We start from the raw sequence: 12,080 nt of genomic DNA on the forward strand, positions 1-12,080 counted from the left end.
ATGCAGCAACATATTAGAGACAGAAATTCAAATGGGTCTGCAAATTCAAAGTGGCAAAGTGGAACAAAGTGCCCTTATCTTAACTTATGCCTGGTCATTTCTTGACACTGGGTGGAGTGACTTCCTGGGTCTTCCATGAAGGCTGAGCATCTGTAGCCGCAGGAGACCCGGCATGACCAATGGCAAGGGTATTTGTGGGAAGAAGAGGAGCAGCTTTGAAATATTCACAACCAACACAATTTTGATTAAAGAAAGAACTCTGGTTTTTAATAGTTTTGATCATTAAAAAAGTTTAAACCTGCATAGCAATCATTTCAAAAATAATTATTTAATGTTCCATAATTAAACTGTACACAACCTAGTCTTGGGACATAGAAGCCAGTGAGGTGAGTTTGGAGCAGTCCTGTGCAGTCCCCGGAGCCAGGAGTCGAATTTTCATTGGCCTATTTTTTTTTTCTTTTTTTTCTTCTTCTTTTTTTGTCATTCTGTTCATCTTAGATTATTTGGATACTTGGCACAATCTGGCTCCGCTGCTGAGCAGATCTGCACTGGGAAGAGAGAGCAGCTTGACCCCGTCCCTTCTCGCTTCCCCTCCCCCACTTGGCTGGATTCCTCAAAGTCGCTCAATGTCTCGGTATTTCTTCCTCAGAATAGAGACCTGGTCTTTAAAGAGGACAGGGTCGAGCCTCATCTGCGAATGGATCAGCGGCATGTAGCCAAACCAGCTGGCAAACGTATTCATGCAGCTCTGTCGCTGGGCAAAGTGGTCAGGGTCAGCCCAGCGGGAAGCCCGAGAAGTCTGGGAAAAGGGAGACAAACCAGGAAGACAATGAGAGATGTGCAAGGTACGATGCGAACGCTGCAGATAATCAAAGTCAGGTTCAAGGGCAAGCGGCAGAGCTCGGGGTCTGGACCGGCCTTCCCAGGCACAGGGGAAGACGCGAGCACCAATCGGGAGTTTCAGCCTTGCCAGGTTTTCCAAAGATACGCTACATTCCTTGACGTTAAAAACATACAAACAAAGCTCCACACTGACTGATTCTCCAGTCTGGGAATGATTTACGAGTTGAGAGCCTCGACTCCTAGGGTCAGTACACATAAAAACTTCTCTTTGTACCTGTGAACAAATACTATGACTCACAATGTGTTTATGGTTCGAAGACAGTTTTCTAAAACCTTCCGGTTTACTTGGTTGATTCTGGGTAAGCAGAAATGATGGCTACCATCTCTTTAGCTCTCTGTGTTTGCCTTAAGGCTGGTTAAATATTTTGAGATCGTGTAGAGGACACTGCATTAAAAGAAAGCCTTAAATAACTTGAGTGCTGAACTTTAAATAAGCATCATGTCGTTCAAACCACATTTTTATGAAATAAAGAAAAAGGAAGCTACCCGATTTGGGGGGATATCACCCCCCCCCAGACTCCTTTATCAATAGGCAACTGTACAATGATGTTTATATGCATGTGTGTGTGTTCAAGGTGTTTTTATTCTCATGCACTGTTGGAAAATGCTTTCATAGGAAGGTACATTTCACTGTGCGAATCACTCAGAGTCACTTAAAAACCGTTAAGTGTCAACATGCTTGAAGGGAACCACTGAAGGCAAATACGAATGTCAAGTTACCTCTGAGCAGCAGAATAACAAACAAAACACTGCTTGTCAAGTGCTTCCGTGAAGCTCGTTTGAGCCTCATCACAGCCACCTGGTCAAGTGACCGCCCCAGTGGGCTAACACTATCCCCATCGCACAGACGAGGAAGCAGGTGCCAGGAACTTACTTTACTCTTATTTAAGGCTAGAAAGGGGGCAGAGCATAGGTTCCATCCTTTACCGTTCATACTAAGAGAATGCTACTTGGTAAGCCAGAGGAAGTTCTTAATTAAGCTAACCAGATGAGTGCGTATCAGAGCACACAGTCCCAAAGGGACCTCATTTTGTTCCTAAGTTGGTATGGGGCCAGGCTCCCCATCCACAGGCAAGTGCACACATATGCAAATGGACCAGTGTCAAGAGTTTACGCTTATCCTTATTCTCTTTTACAGATGGGGGGAAAAAAGAAAAAGAATTTTGAATCATCCGAGGATCATTTTTTGCCTGTAGATTTTAACGTTTATTTTGGGTCAACCAACGCATGAGAGAAGATATATTTCCCACGTAATAAAAACATAGTCTTATTACACAGGATCTCCTTTAGCCAGTCATACATCATCCATGCATAACAGAAAAGCGGGGTACATACAGTACACATCTAACTAGACTCATCGAGTTACATCTAAGGCTAAATTTAGGTTTGTCCCCAAATATGTGAAATACTGGTTTGGTAGAATTGGGCAAATCTATGAAAACAATATAGAATAAATTCCTGAGGAACCATGTGTTATCAGAGTTTCACTCTGATAACTGTATTAAAAGAAATGAGTGTATAACCTCAGGGAAGTTCACAGAACTCTCTGAGCAAACAATATTAAAGGAATGCTGCATCCTTAAATGACACAGAGAAAAATGTCTGGGCACACAGTAGCCACTCAATACATCTTGCTTGAGTTGGAATAGTCTGTTAGCCTTAAAGGTGAAAAATTCTTGTAAATCTTCTTGCCTGTTCTATTAGTAGTTAGAGGGAAATAAAATTTTCCACTAGACTCATTGCTCAGTAAGGACAGCAGCTCTGTTATAACCAGCATCTGGGCCAGGGCCCCATAATCCATACCCGTTTGTAAACACTGAATAAGGAAATTCTCTAAACTTAAGATCCTGCAAGATTTCTGCTCTTCCTAAATTTAGTGAATGAAAATCCGTCAATTGTGTTAACATGAGGTCTGGTTAAGTTTCCCTTTGCCAAAGCTAGATCTGATCATGATTTTCAATAATGACTAGAACAAGGCACATGGAAAACCCCAAAGAACTAAACTGATTAAACCCTCAAGTACGTCCTTCCGGGCTGACTCGAATGCTGCTGCATTCTCCATGATTTAACTTGGGTGGATCTAAACGGTCTACAGGTTTTTTATGTCTTCTTATATAGAAGCAGGCTTTGTCCAAGACGAATGAAGGTGGCGGAGCCTCGGCATACCCAGATCAGCCTGATACAGGAGTGGGGGTATAAAATAAGGAGCAGTGGAAGGAACAGAGCCTGGAATTCAACTCCCACTTCTGTCTCTAATACTAAATGACTTACAGTATATATGTTTCAATTCTTACTTTTAAAAGAGAAACCTCTTTTATGAGTTTTCTTACTCATAAAATGAGAAAGTTGGATTAGATTTCCTTGCCAAGTGTCTTTAGTACGAAACCTACGTGACAACAATATTTTACTTTCGTACAAGTTTTGATACTTGTACAAGTTTTGATACTTTGGTATCGCAAACCTGTCAGGTCAATTTTTACCATGTCCATTTTGCAGATGAGCCCACTCATCAGGGGGTAGCCGACTTGTGTATACTCCTCTGTGCTAGTTCTAGGGGAAAATCAAGGACTGTGATTCCTGGTCCGTCACCAACATGCTCACCCAACTCAAGAGGCAACCACCAGAAGACTGTCTTGAGGACAATACTATGAGCTCTTCACCAAATCAAGCCCCTACAATAAATTCACGTAAATTCTTTGTAGGTCTTACATTCTGGAGAAGGTTGATATTTCTCATGCCACATGAGAGCTTTTACATTCTCGACAGCAAGATACCCTTGACTTACATCTTCCCAATCATTCACGTGCCAAACATATCTCCCTTGGGGCTTTTAGGTATTTCTTAAAATTCCCTCATTTTCCTTCCTAGAGGAGCAGTGAACCCTCCTTACCCCAGGCTGAACCACCCTCGAGCAAAGCAGGGAAGAGGAGTTCTAGTCTTACCTGCCCCATCATTGTCTCCTTATACTGCTTCTTTTGGGTGACTTTGATTGGAGGCAATTTTGTCACAGCAGACACCAGGAAATTCATGAGAATGTCCTCACAGTTGGCCAGTTGGTCCACCATGTTCTTTAGGCTGGCTGGCAGGTAATGGGTGTACAGGTAGTGATAATATCTGTAAAAGTCAGACAGGTTTCAGAGGTGTCCGTTATTGTATAATCACAGGTGGTCTTCTTTGGCAGGAAACCTATACTTATTGTTTGATTCCCTAAACACATCATGGATGATGATGGCAACAGCCATCACTTATCTGGTCCGTACTATATGCCAGGTGATGTTCGAAACTGCTTTGCAAGGAATGTCCCCTATAATCCCCACAAGGAACCTATGATACAGGTACTATAATTATCCTTGCTTTGCAGATAAGTAAAGAAGGCACAAGAGGGCCACACAAATGGAGATACTGGTTGGCCAGCCCGACTTCAGTATCAGCATGGTTGGTCAGAAACCGAGAAGTTACTTACATGTAATCAGTATATCCTAACTACTGGCTTAATCAGAACCATATTCAATACTACCCTATACTATACTATTCCACTTCTGTGGGCTATAAACCATATTACTTTTATACTGTTAGAGCAAAACCCTAGTTAATCTGATGGTCAATCATTATGGAGGACCCAAAATTAAGTTGAATTAGTTCTTACTCTACTCTCTCTCTCTCTCTCTCTCTTTTTTAAGAGGGAACATAATAGCATTTACTTATAGGAAAAATAACTTGAAGGAATCACATTTACAGAGTGTTAGTGGCAGAGAAGAAAGGGGGAACAATTCACTTTTAAAAGGTAGCGTCTTAAGATCAAGATTCAACCCACCTAAATGCTTATTCCTTATACATTCCAACTCTGTCCCTGAGATAGCAAGATTCTCTATTCTTTACTAAAAAAGACTAGGCAGAAGAATGGATGAACATGACTGAGTCAGTACTGCTAACCATCTACACTCACTAATTTGGCAGTCTTACCCAAGTTCCCTGGCTTTAAACACCAAATATATTCCAACAACTCCCAAGTGTGTATCTCCAACCCTGCTGTTTTTCCAACATACCCTTTCGGATGTCTCAACATGCCCAAGACTGAATTCCTGTATTTTCCCGAATACCTAAATCCACCCATACAGGCTTTCCCCATCTCTGGATGGCCTCTCTATCCTTCCAGTTCCTTAGGTCAAAAACAAAACAAAACAAAACAAAACAAAACAAAACAAAACCAAAAAAACCCTGAACCATCAAACTCTATATCCAATCTGTTAGAGCATCTTCAAAACATGCCACAATCCGATCACTACTTACCACTTCTGGCTCCCAGGTGCCATCATCTTTTGCCTAGATCTCAATCACCTCCTAATAGGTCTCCCTGCTTCTACACTGCCCCCCCCATATAGTCTGCTCTCAACACAGCACCCAGCGTGGATCCCTAAAATATAAAAAAGATGTCTCCACTCTGCTCAGAGCCCTATACTGGCTCCCACGGCACTCCAAGGGGAGTGAAGTCGTCACCATGGGCAGCGAGGTCTTGCCATGTGGGGCCCCATGACCCCGCTCTCCCGCTTTCCGCTCATTCCACGCTCAGCACATTGGTGCTTCCTGCTGTTCCTCCAGCCCTCTGGTTCAGGGCATTTATCCAACAGTATGGCTCCGCTGTTCACTATGCTAGAGCACTCTTCCTACAAAAATCCTCCTGGATGATTTCCTCTCCTTCTTTCAAGTCTCTGTTCTGATCTCACCTGTTCAGTGGGGGTTACTGGCACCCTCACACCTCCCCTTTACCTTCACCATTCGTGATCCTTGACCTGCTCGACTTTGCCTTTCTGCTCTATAACTCACCCCCTTAACCTATTACAGAATTATTATGAATATCGTGTCCTTCCCTTGTTGGAATGGACAACCTACTTAGGCAAAAAAAAAAAAAAAAAAAAAAAAAAAATTTTTTAAACTCTATGGTAAATCCCAAGCACTTAGAATAACGCCCGGGGCTGCACAATGAAGTATGTCCTTTTGTTGCTGTTATTCTCAATGTTCAGTTACTCGATACACGTGAGTGTGTCCAACTCCAGACAACCTGAAGATGTTTCTCTACCATTATTTCTGGAAATGCGTGAGCCAGGGGGTTTTATCGGTTTCAAAGACACATGCTGGCCACCCTGACAGAACGTGAACAGCGATGCAAACTAATTTCTGTTAATGCTGTAAAGGAGCCTTGGCCCAAGGTCCTCTTTATGCAACAGCCAGAAGCTACGAGAGAAGGAGCTAGGTAAAAGTCAACGCGCGGGACATAGGAACTCCTCACTTGTGGTAAATAGCAGCTCCCGTCAACACCATGGAGTAGTCGTTCGTCCACTTGGACGTGTACCCCCACCGCTCCTTAGAGTTATCCCAGAAATGGCTGCGCGCGGGGTACCCCACGATCCGCTCGGGGAAGGTCTGCCACACAGTGAAGGCAAAATCCACCTGCAGGCAGAACACAAGCCAAACAAGCAATCAACAGTGTTAACAAATGTCAACAAAACATTACCTTCCCCCTGCTAATTCGTGATGCGAAATCCCAGGACTGTTGCGAAACATTAATTCCGTGTATTCATCAGCAAATTAAACTGACTGCTTGACATTTTGCCCCGTAATTATGTACATTTTAATGTTTTCTGTTGAAGAAACTTCAGATTAGTGTAGAAACGAAAGAAGAAAAGAAACTGCTGATATGTCCTTTAGAATCTAGTTTGTTCAAGCAAAAACACAAGTCGAAAAAGCAGTTGCTGGCTTCCCCTCCTTCCCCTCCGGGGTGCACGTGACCGCTGATTCACGCGAGGCACAAACGCATCTGTTTTATAAACGGGAGATTTCCTATGTACATCCAGAGCGTGAACAGACAGCAGGCGGCATGACTAGCATACAGCAAAGCTGAAGTGACTAAAATAAAAGCATCCTTTTAAGAGCAAGAGAAAAGACGTTTAAAAACCACACAAGTTCGAACAGGAATTCAGAGCAGCTATCGTAGCGTTGGAAGATGCTCAGTAAAAAGGAGATCTACAAAAAGCATCCACGATGAAAAATCACGAAGAGTAAGTGGGGAAGAGACCAAGCAAAGCCACACGATTATTTTATTTTTTAAAAAAGATTTTATGTATTTATTTGAGAGAGTGAGTGTGCGAGCGAGAGAGCACAAGCACAGGGAGCGATGGAGGGAGAGGGAGAAACAGGCTTCCCACTGAGCAGGGAGCCCAATGCAGGGCTTGATCTCAGGACCTGGGATCATCACCTGAGACGAAGGCAGATGCCTAACCGACTGAGCCACCCAGGTGCCCCAACGTGAGATTATTTTAAAGGCAATGCAGGTAAGAGACTGTCCAGTGCTTATAAGAACCCAAAGTAGGTACTTCTCAAGCTGCTCAAAAATGACATTTATAAATTAGCAAATAATCTGTTTTCAAATATGCGAGCAAATTTTGGACTTGCTGTGATTGATGAATGACAAAGAAGTACACAGTAAGTAAAACAGAAACAAAAGAGTGAAGAGTAAAACAGTAACAATGCAATCATAGAATGCTCATATTCATGTATGTAATACTCTGGTTACAGTACTTAAACATCTTAACTCATGTACTCCTCACAATATAAGCCTGTGAAGTAGGTAATTTTATAGTCTCAATGTACAGAGAGGGAAGCTAAGGCATATGGAGGTTTAAGTGACTTTCCTGAGCTAGTTAAGTGGCAGAGTCAAGATTTAAACCAAGCCACCTGGCTTCAAAGTTGGCACATACTGTGACCGCAGTCTCCATATTAACTGTTGCTACAGTACTGAGAACAACTGAACTCTTATACAGGTTACACATTCAGCCTGCGAACTTCCTTATCTCTTCTCCATAAGCAATGCAGATGGAAATTTCATTTATTCCATAAATATTCCCAGTTGTGGCGCTGTGATGGTGGATGAGAACATAGTGATGGTGCCAATTCCGGTTCCTACCTCCCAGAGGTTGAAAAACAATAACCATTGGCGACAGCCAACAGTGAAAACCACCCAGGTTCTATTAACTGACAAATACATAAACCAACCATGGTATGTCCATATGATGAAGTATCATTCAGCTCCAAGAAGCAATGAAATACTGAGAATACGGGATGAGCAGTGCAAACAGCATGCTGAAGGAAACCACCCACAAAAGGCCACATGTTGTAGAAAATGCCCAGAAGAAGGGAATCCGTGGAGACAAAAAACAACAACAACAAAAAAACGGATGCGCGGTTCTAAAAGCTAGGGAGGGACTCCTGAGTGGATATGGGTCTCCTTTTAGGGTGATGAAAATGTTTTTGAATAAGACAGAACTAATGACTGCCCATCATCGTGAATGCAGTAAATGTCACTCAATTATTCGCTTTAAGATGGTTAATTTCATGTTGTGAATGTCACCTCAATTAAAAGAACGAAGCAAATCAGCCAAGATCACTGGTCCCCAAGCTTTCACCATTTGCACAACATCATTCCGTTTTTGCCACATTCCCACACCATACAATCAGTTCTTTCCTATTGTTCTTTCAACTCCTCATGTTTGCCCCCCCACCCCCATTAGCCTCATCCTAGGTAAACCTGTCAGTGAAACCACAGGTTTGGTTGCTGGCTATATTGTTTTCTAACAAACAGTAAATATAATCGCTGAAATATGCTTGTGATGACCCATGCAAAACTACGGGGCACACACCATCCTTCAGGAACCCTGGCCTGAGGGATCTGTGAGAAGGTCCTTTTATCTCTGAATCCTTTGGGTCTAGAAGTCACTGTTTTTGTGAACAGTCACATATTCAAATTTTTATGAAAATTTAGTTTGGCCCTCTAACTCAAGATAAGAGAGCCTTAAGACTATAGCTTGCCCTCCTCCCAAATGGAAACATTCAGAAAAAAGGTAGGGTGTTGGAAAATACGTTAAGGAAATCTGTTGGGGGGCACCCAGGTGGCTCAGTGGGTTAAAGCCTCTGCCTTCAGCTCACGTCATGATCTCAGGGTCCTGGGATCCAGTCCCACATCGGGCTCTCTGCTCAGCAGGGAGCCTGCTTCTCTCTCTCTCTCTGCCTGCTCTCTGCCTACTTGTGATCTCTCTCTCTGTCAAATAAATAAATAAATAATCTTTAAAAAAGAAGAAGAAGAAAATCTGTTGGGGCACAGGGCATCTCAAAGCCAGCAGCAGGGGAGTGGACAGTGTTTGCCGGAAGATGGAAATTGGGTTGTGATAACCCACACGCCATCATTGGGACTCGATGGGATGGCATCTTACGCAGCCCATCGTCAAACAATCAGCCTGGTTGTCAGCGCTCTTTGGGGTTTTCCATGGTTCTTTGAAAAGGAAACATATGCCCTGGCAACTCCTAGAGAACCCGATGGGGTTTTTTTCATCACATGAATTTCTTACTATCTCAAAGCTGTTTCAAGTCATTTCAAAAGAACTCAAAAGTAAATTCAGATAAAACTCCGATTCTTGTGATAGTTCTGCTTTCCCAAAGATCATTAACACATCAAAGGAGGCAAAGGTCAGCTCACAGCCTTTTCTCTTAAAAACCAACATCTGTTTTCTTTTGAGAGTTTGCAGCAATCCAGATAAATGTAAATAACTGTGACCAACTATATCTAATACCCTTTACAGAATGCTGTTTAAAAATGTACCCTTAACGCTACAGAGAGGCATTTAAACAAGCGGAGACTCCTTAGAGAGGAAATAAAATGAACCTCCATCTATTCACTTAAAAAAAGGACAAGTCCTCTGTCCTTGGCCATCTTACGTGAACGATCACTCCAGGATCAGCAGGCAAAATCGAAGCAGACCACCAGCCTCTTAAATCTACATATCGCTTTCCATCCACACTGCCTTCTAATTACTTCACAGAGGTCACACGTTCCTCCCAGCGCGTACCCAGTGGCTGGCATGGCTCGTGTTGGTGAAGAAATTCACCCGCCCCATGGAAACATCACAGAGATCTGACTGTGGGACGGGGGAAAACACTACTCTCAAGGGGGGACTGCTTGCCTCCTTTCTGCCCAGGGGAAGACATAAGCTGCGTGAGGACCTAACGTCATGGGAAAAGGACTTAAATATATGCCATCGCTGTCCTGTTCTGGCGATGAGCTACTCTCCCTGTGTTTCCCGCCAAGGCCTACTTTGGAAGGCTGTGCATGGCACAGCCCAGGCTTCCTGACAGGCTGCTGGCGGACCGGGTCAGGTCACTGGGAATCACCCGCAGGAAAACGGAGATGGGACAGGGAGCGAGCGGCCGGAGTATTTCTCCCCCTGTCCCCATCCGGGTTTGACACCAGAACTGCGGGCAGACACCACATCGCTCCGTGGTCACAGGTCCCGTAGGGCAGGTCCCCAGTTCCAACACTCAGGAACTCTGAAGCACTAATTTCCTTCAGAGCTGGGGGTGGGAGCTGCTGCGTTTTCTGGCCAGTCTCCAGGTACCTCGAGGTCCTTAACTCCATCCTCCTAAGTCATCTGAAATCCCTTTGCTGGAATCACCTGACCTGAATGCCGAGTGCCGCTAGGACGCGGAGGGCGGTGGGCAGGAACAGTGTCGTCAAAGTAGCCCAGCACCGAGACTAGAACACAGAGATTCCCTGACAGGTACCTGGGGAGTGAATGTGCTCCTCAGATGCCCGCTCCCCTGGCAGGAAGCAGCAGAAACGTGTCAGCTGGAGTGTCCCCCACCCCGCAGTCCCTGGCTGCCGTTCCCTCTGAACACGAGACCTATCTTCTCCCCCGCCCCCCCCGCCCCCCCGACTCCGAACCCCTTTCTCCTGCGGACCTGCGCTGGGCACTACTGGCTGCACATCCACACTTTAGCTCCCACAGTGTGCAGCCCTTCAGTCATTCATTGACTGAGTGTGTACAGAGCCTGGGCTGCAGAGAAGGCATTCTACCCAGGGGAGGCCCAGGGCATTTTTGGCCTGCACAGAACGTTGTGGATTTCGAGAAGGAGACGGTGGGACTGTTAGCCTAGGTAGACACGAAGTGCCAGCCACGTGGGCTGGCGTCCAGGAAAGGGCACGCTGGTAAGCAAAGAGGTTCAAATAGAAGAGAAAATGATTATGAATAAGAGGGGAAGTGAAAGGGAGAGCTACAAGTAGCTCGGACGCCACGCTTTTTAGCAGCCACCGTTAATAACGCATTTTGGATATACAACGTTTTTATAGAACTAACTGTCTTTGGTCCCCTCGATGGTTTACAGTGAGGTTTCTGAGAATCAATACTCCTTCGAGTTGTAAAAATTGGTTTCCTATCATTCTATCTCCTCCTCTCTCTCCTCCTCACTCATACGTTCTTTGTGCAATCTTATGTTTGGCACAAATACCTGAACCCCTGAAATAGCAAGGGTCTCCCGTCTCAGTCTTGAAGTACAACCGTTTGCTCTCGTGTGGGTGAAAGGAAATGAGCACTTTAAACCGAGCAGAGAGGCTGCCTTCAGAACCCGGAACAGTGTACCCTAAGAAAGGCAGCACACAGCCACGGGCATTCAGATCACTGGGGAAGGACGGGCTGTTTGCTCTGCGCCGCGGTCTCAAGATGACGCTAAGCAGGTGCCCCCCTACTCTTCTGGGTTCTGCTGTGCTGTTTAGAACAAAAGGAGGGCAGGCCGGAGGGAGAGGTCAGGCACAGCCATGCGAACGAGGAGCCAATTAGCAGAGATAAGGGAGGGGAAAATGCCCTCTTCCGGGAGCCAGGTGGTGGCGAGGCACTCATAGGAACTGGGTTCATTATAACCGACTCTGTGGGAAGTTTTGTTTTTTTTTAAGATTTTATTTCTTTATTTGACAGACAGAGATCCCAAGTAGGCAGACAGGGAAGCAGAGAGAGAGGGGGAAGCTTTGCTCCCTGCTGAGCAAAGAGCCCGATGCGGGGCTTGATCCCAGGACCCTGGGGTCATGACCTGAGCCGAAGGCAGAGGCCTTAACCCACGGAGCCACCCAGGCGACCCTCCATAGGAAGTTCTGAAAAAGGTTTTCAAATGGTCATGGCCTGGGCAAAATAAGTGCTAGCACCATGGGGCCTGGGGCAACTGCCTGAAGACCCCCCAACCCCCCCACTCCTCAGGCGGGGGCGCTTACCTCCGTGGTTGAAAGCACAGTGTCCTCATCGAGGCTGAGCACGGCATCTGTGACGATGTTGTCGTAGGGCAGGAAACGGCTGCTCATAACC

General features: G+C 45.1%; 1 protein-coding gene across 1 annotated transcript in view; it reads right to left on the minus strand.

Annotated features, from left to right (window-relative positions):
* Positions 1 to 239: 239 nt before the first annotated feature.
* EXT1 (exostosin glycosyltransferase 1) overlaps positions 240 to 12,080 on the minus strand; it is a 281,698-nt gene continuing 269,857 nt past the window's right edge. The window contains exons 8-11 of the mRNA XM_004743477.2: positions 11,990 to 12,079; positions 6,191 to 6,351; positions 3,846 to 4,017; positions 240 to 799 (exon numbers count right to left, since the gene is read on the minus strand). Of these exons, the coding sequence (XP_004743534.1) occupies positions 614 to 799; positions 3,846 to 4,017; positions 6,191 to 6,351; positions 11,990 to 12,079 (609 nt within the window). The 3' untranslated portion in view covers positions 240 to 613. The remainder of the gene's footprint in view (positions 800 to 3,845; positions 4,018 to 6,190; positions 6,352 to 11,989; position 12,080) is intronic.

This window comes from Mustela putorius, unplaced genomic scaffold (genome assembly GCF_011764305.1).
Source record: "Mustela putorius furo isolate JIRA1106 unplaced genomic scaffold, ASM1176430v1.1 tig00000228_pilon_pilon_pilon, whole genome shotgun sequence".
Taxonomy (NCBI): Eukaryota; Metazoa; Chordata; class Mammalia; order Carnivora; family Mustelidae; genus Mustela; species Mustela putorius.